The 18258-nt window shown below is 42.7% G+C and overlaps 1 protein-coding gene across 1 annotated transcript in view; it reads left to right on the top strand.

Moving 5' to 3' along the window:
- Nucleotides 1-18258, top strand: part of ARHGEF28 (Rho guanine nucleotide exchange factor 28) — a 180706-nt gene that overhangs the window by 136767 nt on the left and 25681 nt on the right. The window contains exons 29-34 of the mRNA XM_040622691.1: nucleotides 2332-2463; nucleotides 5631-5731; nucleotides 8691-8729; nucleotides 8828-8875; nucleotides 13376-13861; nucleotides 14898-15198. Coding sequence (XP_040478625.1) covers nucleotides 2332-2463; nucleotides 5631-5731; nucleotides 8691-8729; nucleotides 8828-8875; nucleotides 13376-13861; nucleotides 14898-15198 — 1107 coding nt within the window. The remainder of the gene's footprint in view (nucleotides 1-2331; nucleotides 2464-5630; nucleotides 5732-8690; nucleotides 8730-8827; nucleotides 8876-13375; nucleotides 13862-14897; nucleotides 15199-18258) is intronic.

Raw genomic sequence — 18258 nt, 5'->3', positions numbered from 1 at the left:
ACCCTGTGCTCTGTTGTCGGTCCTAAAGAAAGAGTTAATACTTTTTATAACTTGTAGTGGGATATGGGCTGCCAGTTATGGACTAAATCACCGGGATAAAAGGTACAGCATAGGGAATATAGTCAATGACACTGTGTAACATTGCACGGTGACAGATGGTAGCTACAGGGTGGTGAGCACAGCGTAATGCATAGACTTGTGGAATCACTACCTTGTACACCTGAAACTAATGTAACATTGTGTGTTAGCTGCACTTAAATGAAAAAAAAGAGGGGGGAATAAAAACTTATAGTGGAGGAAGACTGACAATACACAAGGAAACAAAATTATTTCACAAAGTCACAAGAAAATAAGATTGGGCTGAGGTGAAGGCTTTACTTTAGAGAAGTCAGGGGAAACCTCTCTGGGGAGATGATTTTTTGAGATGAGAATCGAAAGATGAGAAGAAGCCAGGTGTCTGGGGACCCAGGGGAGGACCATTCCTGGGCAGGGAGAAAGTGAGGACATTGCCCTTGTCTGTGGAAGGAGCTTGGCATGTTCAAGGGAAGAAGGAAGGCAGGTGGCAGCAGGCAGGGAAGCGTATGAGGTGAGGTGGTGCGGGTGGGCAGAGAGAGATCTTGGCAGGCTCTGGTTAAAAAAATAGGTATTTTATTCCAAAATCGATGGAAAGTTACTGGGTGCTTTTAATCATGGCTGTGGCACCGTCGTATGTCTTGAGAAGAGGCCCGGCTGCTGGCAGGAGAGGGAGGGAGACCAGTTTGCATGGAGGTGGGTGGTTGGCACTACACAAGCTGATGGGGGGTGTTGGGGCTTTGGTGTAGACCCAGGAATGTTGGCTGTGGAAGTAGAGGGAAGTGGACGGGTGCAAGATGTATTTTAGAAATAAAGCTAGAAGTACTTTTGAATGGGTTGATGAGAACCAGCGACCCTCTCATTGGCCTTGATGATGTCTCTGTCGAGTAAGTCACCCCCTCTCCATTTTAGCCAGTGGCTCTCCCCCCCCATCAAAACTGTCATCACTCCCTGGTTTATGTCCCTTGCTTTCATTCCTCTGGCCCACCGTGTGACGTAGGTGCTGGGGAACAGCAGGGAACCCAGCTGCTCAAGAGAGCGCGGAGCAATTGAGGTACTTCCCGATCTACCCCGAGCCATTGGTGATCAGGGCTCAGAGATCTAGTGGGAATTCTTAATCAGGGTGAGGTCATTTTCTTTGGGGAAAAAAACAAATAGTTCGGTAGCGCACCTTGAATGGTCTCCCTGGGTCGTTGCTCTACTGGACTGCTTTTCTGCTCTCCTCTCTCCTCTCTCTCTACGTCTGGAATCCCAGTCATCCTTCATGATTCTGCTCACCTTTCATCTCCTTTAAGAACTTTTTCCTAATCCCCCTGGCAAATGTAACTGCCCTGCTCCTTGGCACTGCTGGAGGTATTATGATACTCGAATAACTGGATGGTAGAACTTACCACTGACCCCGCGCTACCTTGTTACAGTTACGTATATGTTGTGTTCTCTCCTCCAGTCTGCAGACTCCCCTCCTTAGTTACAGATGCCCAATGGCTCCTGGAACAGAGTAGGTGCTCAATGAATATTTGCTATTCAAACATTGGACACAATGTTTTAGAAATATTTGTAGGGTCCTTAAAATTCTGCCATTCCACATGCTTGTTGAAAGCATTTATTGTAAATAAAAACATGACTTTCTTGGTGTGGTGTTTACCAGTCTTACCAGATCCTAAGAGTAGCCTTTGGTGCTTGTTGAAAATGCAAATTCCTTGTCTTTTCCCTTGGAGAATGTGATCTAGTAGGTGTAGGGAATGATTGGGAATCTATATTTTTTAAGGCACGGTTGGGGAAATTCTCTTTCGAAGAATAGCTAATATTTCTGATAGTATGTTTTAAAATCTTTATACCTAAAATCGTGGTTGAATTAACTGAATTACAGGAAGTTTTTCAGCAGGCTAATGTACTGAAAGTTAAATTTGAGATTTTTTAAATACAGTGCATCTTTTTATTAATTTTCTGTCATAACATGATGCTCAAAGTATTGGTCTAGATTGCAGGTTGGCAACCTTTTTTTCCGTAAAGAGCGAGATAGTAAATATTTCAGGCTTTGCAGGCCACATACAGTTTCTGGGACACATTCTTCTTTGTGCATGTGTGGGTGCCTGTGTGTATATTTTAACAACTCTTTAAAATGTAAAAGCCATTTTTAGCTCCTGGGCCGTATAAAACCGGACGCAGGCAGGCCAAAGAGAGTTTGCCAACCCTTGATCTAGATTAAACCATGTATATTTGGTTTTTAAATTTTATATTCTTTTTCCTTTTTCTTAGCTGAGAGCCTCCAAGTTGCAGTGAAGGCCTCACAAACGGGCGATGCCTGTCAGTCATCCGAGGAAGGTTCTGGAGAACCTGCCTTGACAGATACGCGGAGTCCCCCCGCAGAGCCAGGATCGTCTCCAGCTTGTAAGTGAACGTTCAGGACTCTGCAGTGAGCCTGAGCACAACCTCTGGAACATACAGTGGTCGTATGAAATGAAGGCAATGACTCTGTCCCTATTTGGAGGAGACTTAATGTATTGTTTAAATTAGAGAAAACCTGAGAATCCGTAAGCTAGCCTAAGTTACATATGATAATGACACCGGTGTTCCAAGGGCAAGGATTTCAAGAATAGTTGGTGGGTGATAGCGCTTTCTTACCCAGGCATGCTTTGTTACCTTCTCCAAAGCTGACCCTGCCTCCTCTTTGATAAGACTTAGGGAATACAATTTGGAATATGGTTGTGGAATAACTTTTAAACTTTGGGGTTTTTTTGAAAATGAGTCCCTGCAGTTCATAAAAGAACAAGTCCTTTGACTTAAACTCAGAGGCATCAACTGAGCAAACATAACCCAGAAAGCTAGAATCTAACATATTCCCACAGACACACGGTTTGGTGGTATGGTTAAAGGCAGAAGTGACAAAAAAATTCTTTTTTTTTTTTTTTTAAGATTTTATTTATTTATTTGACAGAGACAGCGAAAGAGGGAACACCAGCAGGGGGAGTGGGAGAGGGAGAAGCAGGCTTCCCACTCGTAGGAAGCCTGATGCGGGGCTCGATCCCAGGACTCTGGGATCATGACCTGAGCCAAAGGCAGACGCTTAATGGCTGAGCCACCCAGGCGCCCCCAGAAGTGCCAAAAAAAAAATAAAATAAAATTCTTGATCTTTGTCATCATACACTTTAGTTCAGGTCAGAATTCATTTGTTAAAGGCACTGTTTCAGTATATTTTAAATACAGAAAAATGTCATGTAGAGAATTAGGTGATTTCTCAGAACCTAATGATGTTGTTATATGTAGGAGCTGAATATTTCATTCCTTACAGGTTTCTGAGATAAGAACATAAAGAGCATATTTCTGATTGTATTTGGGTGATAAAAACCTTATTTCCACCGGGCCTTATGCACAAGACAAAGTGTCTTTAGTAGCGGGAGATTGGAGGATTAAATTGTCTCCTAATTTCTTTAACAACATCCGTGGGTTAATTAAGATACATGGAGACAGTACAGTTTTAAAACTCTGGACTTTTTTGAGATCAGCTCTAATAATTATTTTGTCCTCTCAAATTTTGCTTGATCCTCTCCTGCGTTTCTATTTTCAGAAACTGCACATATGTTTTTCATTTTGACACAGCCCAGATTCATCAGGGGAGTTGTACTGCCCTGGGTGATTTCCTTTCAAAAGAAGAAACTCATTATGCCATTGAGGGAGTTCCATCTAAAAATACAAGGAGGGATCTGCTGCTCTCAGCCTCACTCCACGGACAGCTGGGGAGGCTCCACATGGCTCCCGCAGCTGCTCAGAGCACACGGCTGCACCTTCCCTCCCTCGAGACCAGGCAGTGAAGGTTCTCCCTGTCTGTACCCATATCTCCCATGACTGGGGACAGTACCCAGAGACACCCACAACATCTGTGAAAACTGTCTAGAGGTCGTTTACGCTGCCCTGGTACCAGGATTCATGTAGGGAAGGGACGGGGCAGGTTGGTAGGGTCCTGAACCCCCGAAGACCTGTTCGTTCCTGGGCTGGATTGGAGCCTGATGCAATAGGAATTGGATTCCCTTTATAAGGTTGGTGGGGGCAAAATACTCTTCCTAAACGAGGGCCTATCACTGACCGGGTGAGTTCTTTGTTGAACTTTCAGGACTGGCTCCTTGTGAGTCAAGCCCATGCCAATCTGAGGACATAGACCAAGCAAGTCCTTCTATTTTTAGTCCTCGGTATACCTACTCAGATGGATGAATATAATCTACTCCTTACAAAATTCTAGATCTCTGAAACTGAATAAGGAACGGAGGGACCTGATCACTTGGGTCGGCATCAGCTGCTTTGCCCATTTGGTAGTCCTCATTGCCATGGGGTGGGGAGGAGGAAGAGTGAGAGAATGGCTAACTCTTTGGTAATGCCTTGGGTCTCTCTCTAAGAAGTAGGTATAATACCCAGTAGTGGAACCATTTTCTGGGTGACAGGTACATTTCTATAAAACGTCCCTTCACTATAAGTGAAAAGCATTGACCGGCTTGGGCAAAAAGAACTTAATTTTTAGCTGATATAATTTGAAGCAGTTTCCGCTTAAAAAAAAAATTCTTTGTAATAGAAGTGGCCTTTGGAGTCCTAGAGGACTTTCATTTAGAGAAGGAGAAAAAGTATTTCCTCCATCACTAATAATGTTTGAAGATGGCACCGTGTGTCACAAAGTGAATATTTGCCAGGGCGCCGTTCAGACATGGTGCAAGTGTAAGTCTTTGTGTGAAAGTGTTTTGGAAAGTCTAGTTTAAATTAGTGTAAGGTGAGCATAGTAAGTTTTAACTGAGTTCACATGGGCAAAGAAATAAAATCACACCAGCAGAGATTTAACGGATGGAGTGAAATCTGTGTTTCTTAAAAATACTTCCGAACTAGAAATATTTCTGTGTTTCGTAGGTTAAATATACAGTATTTACAGTTGTTGTGAATCTAGAGTATAAGCAAGTATTGTGAGAAAAAAACACTTGGAAATTGTTTTTCAAAAGTTATTTGGAGACAGGGACAGGTTCCTATTTGTACAACTGTGAGCTTGTAAAGTATTAGCCATCTTGACTCTGCTGAGAAAGATGTTTCCCTCCCGTTGTTGGATTCCCCCTTCTAAGCCTTGTTTATGGTCTGCTGCTCTTACACTGGCCACCAAGGAGGCTGTCAGCCGAGCTGTCCGCTCAGACCTGGCTCGGCCAGCCCTTGCTTTAGTTGCACAGTGCCTGTTTTCAATTCCCTTCTCCCCAGTGGCTTTTTCCCAGTAAGCCAAAGTGAGACGTACGGTCCTCCCTCTCGGTATCACCAACATCACACGAGCACCTCTCTGCAAGAAAGAAAACTTAAAAGATGGGTGATAATTGATGCCATTTGTCAGTGTGGAATCTCTTAGCATGTAAGCTCCCTGAGGGCAGGGACACTGCGCTCTGCACTGTTTTGGTCCCTTGTATGAGAGTATGTAATATGTGTGGTTTTGTGTTTCTTATTTTGAAATCCGTGTCCGCTGTGCACACGGGAACCCTGTGCGCTGGCCGATGTTTGATGATGTCCTTTCTGTTTCTGTCTCACTGGTGTGCTTCCAGCACTAGTCACAGAAGGGACAGAAGGAAGAGGCTGTTGGGATGTGGATCCTGGCACCCAGGGTGTGGGAACCGACTTGGCGGTCTCTGATGCAGGGGAGAAGGTATTGTGAACTGCTTTGTTAGTAAATGACACCGGTTACTTTTTGTAGTAACATAACCTTGGGTCCTGGTCTGTCCATGGCAGTGAGTGGTATGAAAGTGTTTTCCTCAATTGTTCTCAATTTCAGTACTCTTATTTAACCTTTCTAACTTAAATTTTCTCAAAATGTTCTTGCTCTTTCTATATCATGTAGGTGTAAACAAAAAACGATTTCAAAGTTATTAAAAGGATTTAAAACTTGAATGCTTGTGTGTCTGCGCACTCTTACTTCTGGTCTCCCTTCTGCTTTCCTCCCTGCAAAGCTCTAGCTTTTCACCCGCTGTACTTCACAGCGCTTGGCCTGGAGGCGGTCCTGGCATCTGGCGGCATCCTTAGGCAACCAGGTGGCGCTGAGTGGCAGAAATAATGTTGACTTGGACTCCTGTTGCTGCTTTCACGTTCTTTTCCCTTCCTCTCATTTCAGATTGTTTTCCTCTCTCCACCCACGTGCTCACCTTCTTTTTTGTGAGACTTTTAATCAACCTGACCAATTTTTGCTTGGGGCAAACTGGTTCCAAATGCCTTTTTTTTTTTTTTTTGGACATGGTTTACATGTAGGCTGTGAAACTCATTAAAACACTAAATGCAGGAAACTTCCTTTTCACTTCAGATGGACCTGGGATGTCAGAAATTGGGAATAAGAGTATGATTCTGGGAGGTGGCTTAGTTGGCCTCCCTGGGGTTGGCTGGGGCTCAAGAGTTTCAGTTTTATCTAACATCAAATTAGGTGCATTACCAGATACCAATATGTGCTAATGTGGAAAAATGACATACGTCATATATTTATGTCATAATTTATATATTATCTGTTTTTGCATATATTACATGACTGGGGACACCAAGTCCAAAAATTTAAAAATCCATAGTAGATATGGCTGTGATTTAGTATTTTTTAAAAAAACTTGCGATATGTTATTCTGCTTGACTGTAAGCTTTCTGACTTATTTCTTCTTAAAACATTCCTACTTTTTTCCTCCTTTTTAGTGTGGACTTCACTTTTCAGTCTGTTGCTTCCAACTGCCCTTTGTCCTAGAGGAAGGGAGGGAGAGAAGGAGGGCTGTTAGTTAGAAATAGTTTTTTCTTGACTGGAAATCGTGGTGGCTCCCACCACTAGGGTCTTTTTTCCTTCCATGGTTCAGTCACAGGTAAGTGAAATGAGGTGTGTAGATCCCTCATTGGGTGAATCTATCTGGAGGAATTTTAATAAGGCATTTGAGAAAATGAACTGACAAATAGGTCAGGATCACCTGAAATCAAACTTTAGAAAAAGTGTGTGATGGATATTTCGTAATTAGCTGCTTTAATCAGGTAAGGTTTAAAAAATTCTTTTACCGGAAAGAATGTTCAAAAGTTGGGCGGCAGACAGAAAAATACCCCGTGTCGTCAATCACCAGCTGCAGTTATGAGCACACACCACAAGGTGGCGCACCAGCTCCATGAAAAATAGGACCTTAAAAATTTCTGTCTGGTATCAAACTTAGCCATTCTTGGGAATAACTAGCCGCATGTAGCATAATTCAACTCATTTCTATGTTTCTAATTTGTATAGAGTATAAAAATTCTGTAGCATACGATTTTCTTATTACAAAGGTAACGACTGTGAACCAGGGACAGAACTACAAAAATAGAACTCTAGAACTCACTAGAGAATGGGGGTACTTAGCCCAGTATGGTGGTGATGGCATGGTTCTGGGCACAGGTCTAATGACTCTAAACTTCATATCCTTTTCCATCCTTTGTCCTTCCTGAGGTTCTGCTCAGTAAAGAAATCTTTGATGGGCAGTATGGGGAAGAGTGTGAGGTAGGGACTGGAAGAAGGAATCTGGCTATCTGGAGATCTCAAAGTTTCGCCAGCCTGAACTAATTGAATTTAACAAGTCCAGAGTTAACCTGAGAACATTACCACAGCTGACTGTTTCTTGTGGCTTCAATTTAAAGCTGCTCAGATAAGAGCAAGCAAGGTACCAGGGACTATAGGCTCTAGGAAGGCAGGGAATCTGGTGATCTCCCATAGCACAAGGAGTGGAGTACATAGCAGGTACGCAATATTTATTTATACAATGGAGTGTGGTTTTCCATTAGATGCTGGGCATCACTGTTAAATTTGTAGACAGAGCATTGAATACACATAAGACGTCCTGCTACTCGTTGGCTTACATCCTAGTGAAAGAAGACAGGCAGTAAATGAATAGACAAATGTTCAGTTCAATTCTGGAAACTGGAAATCCTCACTGTCCACATGTGTCTCTAATGTGTGCATTAGGGAGACAAAGAATGAAACGTAGACCCCCATCCCCCAGGAGCAGATGGTCTCCAGCCTCACTCAGGGCCTCTGCTGATAGTGCTTTTCCTAAGGCCATCACATGATGCTTCCAGTGCAGGATCTGGAGCAGGCCAGCTAGGTGCTGACCCTTGGGCCACCCCTGGGTCTGGGTTTCCTCTCCCAACCGCTGGCTGTTTTGGCTTTGTGAATCTTAAACATGGAGACAGGGAGCTAGAACTCAGGCGTGATGTCCTCGAGCTTCCAAATCTGGCCTCCAGGTTGCAGGGAGCCAGCCTGGCCTGAGGGCCAACTTCAGTCTGGGCACAGAGAGCTCAGCTGACAGTGTGGTTTCCACAAGGTAAATACTGTCACTTACTGAGAGAGCGCAGAGCCTCCTTACTGGCATCCCTTGTTGTTTTCTTCAAGGGGTGTTTGGGTGGAAAGTTGCCATGCATCTCAAATGCAGAGTTTGCACAGATGGGGCTCTCATCGAGTGGTTTAACTCTGTAGGCTTTGATTTCTGGCAAGACAGACGGTCACTATAGAAGAGCTTAGAGGGAGTGGAGTGATTTACCTGAGGTCGTACATTTGGGAACACTAAGTGCAGCTTTGCAGAAGAAGAGCGATTATTCATTTTCTTATTTTTTACATATTTTAGGTGGAATATAGAAGTTTCCCAGTTTCTTCACAGTCAGAGGTGAGCTCTACGCACCTGAAATATATCTTCATTCTCTCTTTATTTTCGGATAACGAGCGCTTTTTCAAGAATTTGACGCTTATGATCTTACCTTCCAGATTATACAAGCGATACAGAATTTAACCCGGCTGCTATATAGCCTTCAGGTAACTGTGCTCCTCTAATCTTTGACCTTGGGAACCTTTCTCTTAATGCAATTCATTTTATTAGATGATTCCCAGACAGTAAAAATTAGAACATTTGAGAGGTGGCGAATGATCTGAGACGTTGTGCGGAACTTCACCTGGTTTTGTAATCACGAGGCAACACTCCTACTTTTTATACCGTTCTTCTCTGAAACCATAAAACAGTTCATATCTCTAAAAAATATTGAGGACTATGATCTGGCTTGAAGTTTACAGTGAAACGCAGGTGAGTGTAGCATGAGTTCACATTTTCTGATGAAAACTTAAATTCGCACCTTAACTTTTTTCACTTTCTCCTATAGACTTGCGCCTTTATGGTAGTTACATAACTCATGAGTTCCTTCATTCTTTTGTTTGTTTACCCACCCAGCAGTTACTGAGCGCTCTCTCTGTGCTGGGCGCTGTGCTAAGGGCTGAGCACTCAAAGGCAGATGGACCGCAAAGCCTATCGTCGAACGGCTCACTGTCTTTCACAGAGAGACAGGCATAAAAATTGTGCTTCCATTTTGGATTACGGGGTCGGATGATCCCTTAGTTCATGCACAAGAGAGGCCAGATACAGGGGCGCCTGGGTGGCACAGCGGTTAAGTGTCTGCCTTCGGCTCAGGGCGTGATCCCGGCGTTGTGGGATCGAGCCCCACATCAGGCTCTTCTGCTATGAGCCTGCTTCTTCCTCTCCCACTCCCCCTGCCTGTGTTCCCTCTCTCGCTGGCTGTCTCTCTCTCTCTGTCAAATAAATAAATAAAATCTTTAAAAAAAAAAAAAAAAAAAAAAAGAGAGAGGCCAGATACAGCCAGTTGTTCAATATATGGATCAAAAGCATTTTAATGATACGAAAGCAATGTTAGCGTTAAATATAAATTGGTAGAAAAATCTGAGGATGTAAGTAAATAAAATGGCTTGTGATTCTACAGAGAGAATTGCTATTGTTATGTTGGTATATATCCCTCCAGTATATATTTTTAAGTTTTTATTTATTTATTTTAGAGAGAGCTTGAGTGGGGGGAGGGGCAAATGGAGAGCGGGGGAGAGATTCTCAAGCTGGCTCCGCACCAAGCTCAGAGTCGGACATGGGGCTCGATCCCATGACCCTGAGATCAGGACCTGAGCTGAAATCAAGAGTTGGAGGCTTAACCTCCTGAGCCACCCAGGGGCTCCTCCCTCCAGTTTTTTAGAATCATTTTATATGTACTCTGCTTGAACATGTACCTTTCTATGTGTTCAGCTCTTATTCTGTAGCACAATTTTTGGTGGCTGTATAATATTCCAGTCTGGGGAATTTACCCAGTTCTTCATAGCTACAGTTCTGTATTAAGTCTGTTCGATATTCTTGTATACTAATCTCTTTGAACATAGCTGAGTGTTTCCTTAGGATAAGTGGCTAGAGTTATTTTTTTAAGGTTTTTAACAGATACTACCCAAATAATCAAACTCCTCAATATCCCTTTCTCCTCCTCAATTTGAAAATAGATCAAGATATCTGATTACCTTAATTTTCATTTCTTTGGTTACTGTCGAAACTAAACTGCTCCCCCCTGCCCCTGGTTTATTAGCCATTCATAGTTTGTATCTTAGACCTGTTGACTATTAAAAGAAGATTAAAATTAAGTCTGACTTGAAGTTTTCACCAGAAAACAATGTGAAGTCATGCTGCATTTGATGTTTTCTTATTTATACTTTGCATCGAGACTTCTTTCTTTAATGTCTTATTGATCATCTGCCCATTGCTCTAGTGCCCCTATCTTAATAATTAAAGTTTGGGATTATATTTGAATATATGACAGTGATAGTCTCCTCTTACTATTTTTCTATGCTTATCTGTGTATTTTTTCATAAGAGATTTGAATCACTGACAAGTTTTTTACCCTCGTTCTAGGACTGATAAATTAAAATTTCCTGTTTATGAACAAAATTGGAGAGAATTGTCCCTTTTGCAGTCATCATTCCTCTTGTTGGAGAACATGCTGTTTCTCATCTCTTACTTTAGATTAAGGGACGATGTTTTTGTTTAACAATTCTATTCTTTGGATCATTCCAGATAGACAGTTAAAATTTGGCACTAATGATATTATGGCTCTTCATCAGTACTTACATCAATTTGATTTTCTTGGCTCTTACTTTGTCTTACTTCTAGAAATGCAGTGAGTAATTGTGGCAGTGGCAAGCATCCTTGTCTTGTGTGAGATCTAACAGGAATACCGTTGGTGTCTGACATTAAACATGCTGGCCTGGGATAGATGTTCTTAGAGTTGCTTTATCATATAAAACAAACATTCCTTCTTTTACATTTTAACTGAAATGGATATAGTTTGAGCATAGTTCATTAACTTTTGGGAGACGAAAACATTGAGTATCCCAGCTTGTGTTGCCTGATGAAAGCATTCATGGGTCATCTCTCTTCTTTTCAATGTTGAATGCTGCACTTCGTGGATTCAGGGTTCCGAAATGCTCACCTACATGACCTGAGTTTTGCACCACATTAGATTGAAGGGAGGTATCAAATTCTACAGTGGAATCTCTTAACTACGGCTTTTGAACAGGTCTGAGGATGTGGGCTCTGAAAGATGTCTGCTCATGGGGTACTCATCTGTTTTGAAGCTGAATCTCTTATGCGTGATTGAAATTTTTACATAAGCATTTTCGAATCAGATGCAAATGAAATTTGATCCCTATATTAGGAGAGCAAAGTTAGAGATGGGGTATATGAGGCAGGTAGAAAGGAGAAGACAAAAGGTGAGAGAGCAAATTGAGATTTCCTAAATTTCAAAAGCAAGTGTTGTTGTCTTTCCTAAATTTAAGTATCAAGTGTGTGAAAATGAATATCTAGTTTTCAGAGTCCACCTCTATGAGAGAGAAGAGACGGGTGTCCTCTCAAATGTTAGGTAAACGTGAAGAATGCTCCATGGTGGCATGCACTTAGCCTGTTGTGAACTTTTCAGGGGTGTTGTCTTTTCCCATGGTAGTTTCCATATACAATCTGCTGGATTTTTGTTTTGCTATACTGATGCCCTTGAAATTTATTAGAATTAATAAATGTGCAGTCTACAGTTTGCTCTAGCTAAGTCAGCAGAGTCCTGAAAGCTTATTTATGTGCTAATTATTTCATATTTAAAGGTAATGAGTACCTACTTTCAATGATAATCATTGTTCTCTTTTTAATAACTTCTAAAAGACCTTAATCAAATATGGATGTGAATTTTGGAGTTTTTTAAAGTAGGTTTTCAAATTTAAAAACATGAATTTTATTTCCAAAGGCTCCAGCAAATACTTTTTTAATCTTATTCCAAGACAAGTACCAATTTAAAATTTCCTTGAGTTCTTTAACCTTCAAAAGTATAAGGAACTATTGATCTAACAAAGAACTACTAGTCAAAATCCCCATGTTCCCGGCATCTGTTACGTGGACAGGTTTAAAAATTCTTAGGAAAGAAAAATGTGAATTTATCCCTAGGAGAGTAATAATTTCTCATAACGAGTCAAAACACAAATACATAACCAGTATGTGGCCATTTTCAATTTGTCCCTTTTGTGCTTCTTTGTGCTTTAAATGGGAACTTAGAAAATTAAAAGCTTCCAAGGGCATTCACAGAGATTTTTTTTTTCTTTTTTTTTTTTTTTTTTGGTTTTGTGGAATCCTTCCAAATCTTGGCAATTATTTCCTGTGATGCTGCCAAACTTTTCATAGGCAGATACCGTAACTCCAAATGTTTTTTTAATCTGGTTGGTAATGTCCTCTGGGCTTTAGAGTATCTGTGTTCCCTTAATCATTCCAGCCTCCTGTTAGCAATCTATTAAACAAATGAATTTCAGCTTAGGACTTTATGTATGACCTTCCTGCTATAATACGAAGAAATAACAGTAACAGGATAGCTTTACCACTTACCTATCTCCTAAATATGAAATTCACGGCTATCCTTGGGCATTATATTATAAAAAGATTATTTACCAAAAGTCTCCAAGTGGTTGACTTTTATTTTTATGTTTTCATGTATGTGATACAGCTTAAGTAATTTCTGGTTTGGGACTCAAATAAAGGATACCACCAGGTTTATATAGAATCTTAAATTCTCATGAATAATTGAGTGGAGAGGCCTCAGAGAATGAGACATAGAACAGGAATGCAGTCTTGTGAATTTATGTACTGAATTCTTATTCAAAAGACTTGCTTAAATATTACCCAACAACCAGCAACAAGCCACATTTCCAAAAGAGGGGAAGAGAATTGCTTTTGGGCTTTTTTGTTGTTGTTCTTTTGTATATTAATTCCCAAGCCATCCTGCTAGGAAATGTGGGATAAGCCTATTTGAAATGCCAAGGTCAGTCTGGGGAGATAACTTAGAGGAAGGACAGAAATATTAAGAGGAAAGAATCGGGTCGTGCTTTTCGTGTTCAGAGGCCGTTGGAACCCAGAGCACAGACACATGGAGGCCGTGACTGTCTGCCCCTCTCCTGCTCTCACAGGCTGCCTTGACCATCCAGGATAGCCACATCCAGGTCCACAGGCTGGTTCTCCAGCAGCAGGAGACCCTTTCCCCCGGCCCGTGCTTCCGAGGGACCCCCTTCCAGGACCAGGAGAAGTACCGCAACCTGGAGAAGCAGCGGGAAGAGATGGCCGACATCCACAAGCTGCAGCACCGGTTCCAGCAGGAGCAGCGGCGCTGGCACCGCAGCTGTGACCAGCAGCAGCGGGAGCAGGAGGCCAAGGCCAGCCGGCTGCAGGAGCGGGAGAGGGAGTGCCGGTCGCAGGAGGAGCTGCTGCTCAGGAACCGCGGGGAGCTGGACCAGCAGCTCCAGGAGTACCAGCAGAGCCTGGAGCGGCTGAGGGAGGGCCAGCGCCTGGTGGAGAGGGAGAGGGAGCGGATGCGGGTCCAGCAGAGCCTGCTGTGTGGTTGGAGACACAGTCGGCAGAGTAGCCTTCCCGCCGTGTTTTCTCCAGGAAGCGCAGAGGTACGGATCTTCCACGCTTGGGGAAGCGGTGTGCAAGGCCGCTCCTCCAACACAGGCTTAGTGGTGGTCACTCCTGGGATACTGACCAGATGTCTGTCTTTTTGCCGCTGTGTAAGAGCCCCCAAGAGTTAATATGGAGGTAGCAGAAACGGAACCTGCTGAGACCATGCGTGTGCTGTTGACTTGCAGTAGGGAAATAGGGAAGCCCAAGTCCCGTTGGATCGAGGGCTCGTTGTACTCTGTGAGGCCCTTACTCAAGGGAAGAAATGCAGAAAGAAGTCCCCCAGTGAGGCAAAGTTCGTCCTGGAGCCTTGCTCCCTGGGAGCGTGCTGCCTTTCCTGGGCTTGAAGGACCTCTGTGCTGGATCTAGTCTTCAGAGTTTCGTATAGATATACCTTTGAGCAGATCAATTAGCTATTAATGTGCATCTGTCAGTACTGAATTTAGCAAGTACAGTACTATTCTGTTAACTAATAATAGTTAACGTGAGTATACTAATGAGTGGCTAGGCGGGATATGAAAACCTTTCTGAAGATTGTGTTCCATTTGTACCCCCTTTCCCGTGTTTGAGAGTTCCATTTGCCCCAGGAATTTACTTTGCCGTGCTCTGAGCACACAGATGCTTGTGACTGATAGTGCGTAAAGTTGTAAAACCTGATGATAAGAACGGTCTGTGTTGCATCTGATTTTCTTTTTGAATTGGCTAAATTACGTTGTGTATATATTGCAAATACTTCATGTGTATATTTTCAACATTTTATTTAGCAAAATGAAAATGCTGCTCTCTTTTAAAGTAGAAACACTTCGGTGGTAGAGGGCACGACTGCTAGGTTTTTTTGGTTTTTGCTTTTGCTTTGTTGTTTAAAGATAGGCTAGGCACAACGGATTTAAGTTTTGGTGCTAGCTCATTAAAAGGGGATGGGTATAAGACTCTTATTAGAAATCTTGATTGCTAAAACTATTAGAAATAAACACTATAAAACTTGCACAAATTGCTGGAGAAATTATTGTGTTTTTTCTGTATTTTCTTACACAGGTAATGGAACTTAATCGATCCGAGAGTTTGTGTCATGAAAATTCGTTCTTCATTAATGAAGCTTTAGTACAAATGTCCCTTAACACATACAACAAGTCGACTCTATCAGGTGTCCATCAGGATGCCACTTATCCCCAGAATATAGCTAATTCTGATTTGGTAAGGACTAGTGAAAATCAAGTAGACCTCCAGTTGGACGTTTCTCCGCCCTTGGATGTCAACCATGAACTGTGGACAGCCGCTGGGTCCTGTCATCAGATACCCCCTCTCCACCCACGCAGCAAGGATTCTTGTAAAAATGGTAATTAACACTTTAAACATCATCTGTATACTTTCAACAAGAAGCTGTTTCTCTGAATGGTTGGCTTTTCTTCAGAGCAAATCAAAGTGATTCCTAGAAGGGGAATAAATTGGTTCTGGTGAGCTGGAGTTTGTGGCATAAACTTCTCTTTGGTGACGTCTGGGGCCATCTTCTAGAAAAGTTGGAACGTGGTTAGAGGGCTGTGCAGATGCCACCAAAGTGTAAGAACCAGACAGGGTTTTCAGATCTGTGGCTTAAATGATAAATACCAAGTTGCTTCACTTGTAAGGGAAAGTTATTCCTCATTGTAGACTCTACCACATTCCGATACGCAGACTCATTGGCTCTCGGAAATAAAAGATAGAGACAGGGTTTGTGCTAGGACTTTATTGTCTATCAGGGCAATTTCCTTTAATGTTAGTGAAATCTCTCCTGCTATTAAACACCCCAAAATGAAACTGTTAACATCATTTGTCATTGTTTAAAAAAAAAAAAAAAGGCGTCGTATCTCCGTAAGTACCTCATAATAACACAATTTGCTAATCCCATTAGAGCATTTGCCAAATATAAATGAGAGGCAGCTTGAGTTACCATCGCCACATGAATCCAAGTGATTTAAATCTATGTCTCTTATACATTGTTTTCTGTGGGATATGAAGTAGGGAATGAGAAGAACTTGAAACCTCTCTGCTGAAAAACAGATGGCATGCAACAGAATAAACAAGTGGCTGGCCACATGGATGAGAAATAAATCACTGACAGCACCATCTTTCAGAAACATAAAACAAGCAATAGTACAGAGATCTTCAGAGCTTGACACAGATTTGTTGTCCTGCTTCACATATATTCTCAGTGTGTCGCTGGGATGATTTTTCAGCAACAGAAAGTTTTGAAGGTACTCCGCTTCTCCGAATCAGAGAGTGATAATTCTGACACTGCCTGAGCACTGGTATTATTACTAATCTAAAAGACGGGAATTCTTCGTAGTGAATAATTCTTTGCATTACATAGTCACTGCTATAACGTTCTTATTTCTTGTCAGCATCTGGGAGAGAACGAAATCACTCCTCCAAGCATCATTTCAAGTATTCCTTAAATAAAAAAAATAAAACGGAATGGTTCATCAGGATTTTTTAAATCGACAGAACTTAGAGAACGTAACCCCTTTGTTATCTTGCACCTTTAGCACTGTGGGGACCACATCGCAGAAGGCGTTTTCTAGGTAAATGTTGCTTTGCTGTGTTGCTTCCTTCAGTTGCTATTTACAGTGTTTTTTACGTGTTCGTCAGGGTGGTTTTGCATCCTGGCTTGGGCAGAATTCAAAAACTCAGTTTGAGTTAAACCACATTCAGCTTTTGTTTAAAAGAAGCGTCTCTCTCTTTGTATGTCTCCCGTCTTCTTCTGTTGACTTGTGCTTCGGAGTACAAAGCTTTCAAACATTGGCAGCACACTTGCAGGAGACAGAAAATGTACTAAGGAAATAAACAGTGACTCTGTCCAAAACCAGTCTGGCCACATGTAAGGAATTAGAGATAGACAAGGGAAATGCTGAGAAAATGTACTTATCCTTCAGCTCTTGTGCGTCCAGTGGAGGCCAAGGACACCGAGGACATTGGCAGAAGAGAGGAAAATCAACTTTGGCCTGAATCTCTCAGGAACATCCTGGGGTGTGTGAGTAGGGATTAGATCAGAACGCAGGGTGTGCTGTTAAGCACTGGCGTTTTGCAACTGGTCAGAAAATGCTTTCTGTTTGTTTACTTGAAACAGGATAAGCCGTTTCCGGAGGAGAGAATTGAAGGAGATTAGGAGGTGAAAGAGAAGTGGCATGAAAATTGGGTCTACGTTCTTGGGAGGGTTGTCAGAGCCAGGTAAAAGTGTTCCTACTGCTCCGGTGCTTTCACAGTTTTTAAAATTGAAAGTGGCACAAAATCAGCTGCTGAGGTAGTCTCCGCCAGACTTCGCCTGGTCCCCCAAGTGTGCTGGTGGGGGAGGGGAGGCAGCCCTGGCGGTGCAGGTGAGAGACAGCGGTCCAGGTGCTGGGATTCAGGACAGTGCGGCGTCCTCGCTCCCTGTCACATTTCCCCGCTGCATCTTGGGGTTAGCGGTCGCTCAGCAGTCACTCCTGGGATCTGCGGCTCACGGTATTCTTCTCACTCAACAAAATTTGCCTCTGACGTTCTTGGCTGGTGTTTTTGGGAGATGTGCACTTAGCCATGTTGGGTGATGGCTGCGCTGAAGATTTTATCTGCAAGCCCTAAGGTCAGCTGTGTGAAGACAGCTCCTTAAAGAATGGTTCGTCCTTTTGTCTGGCCGGGTGCTGTGGGCATAGCATCAGTGGACATGTGAATCTCTAGAACAGTACGCCTAATGGAAAAAAATCACGTGTCAGTTCGATTCTTGAATGTGTTTACATGTCACAGAGGGTAGAGGTTTCATTGGTGTGGTCGGTCCCACATCACCAGCCGTTTGATTGTGCTCCGGCTGTAACTGGACTTTGCTGTGTCACCACCGTCACTGCCGACAGTTATGCGCCAAGGAATTTCAAGCTCCATGGGGCAGTTCGCCAGGGGGGAACGCGTTAAGTGCGACATTCCACTGGGGCAGCTGTGTTCTTCTCTCCATCAGAGCAGGGAAACTAAGGTTTGGAGAGGTTCAATGACTTGTCCAAGGTCCCACAACAAGTCACTGGTAGAGCCACAGATGGACCCTGGGGGGACTGGCTCTGGAGCCCTTGCTCTTCACCAGGACACTGCACGTGGTTGATTTCTAGAAAGCTGTTTTGAACTGTACTTTTTGTAGAAGTTGGAGTAGAAGGGGAATAAATGTTGTTGGGATGCCCAGCAGGATGTTCACAGTTAAGGGCCAGTTGTTGTGGTGGTGGTTATGGTTTTCCATAACCTTCCTCCCTTTTTTTAGTATTACATTTGGAAGATATTTCTAAATATTTGGGACTGTGGTGGCCATTGCTTGCATGGATTCTGAGTATCTTCAGATATCCTCAATACCCTTTAGCTTTACTTTTTTCCCATAAGTCACATTTTCTTAAATAGGGTTTGTTTC

This window comes from Ursus maritimus, unplaced genomic scaffold, assembly GCF_017311325.1.
Source record: "Ursus maritimus isolate PB19 unplaced genomic scaffold, ASM1731132v1 scaffold_5, whole genome shotgun sequence".
NCBI lineage: Eukaryota > Metazoa > Chordata > Mammalia > Carnivora > Ursidae > Ursus > Ursus maritimus.
Note: the sequence above shows the minus strand (reverse complement) of the source record. Positions and strands in the feature narration are given on the sequence as shown.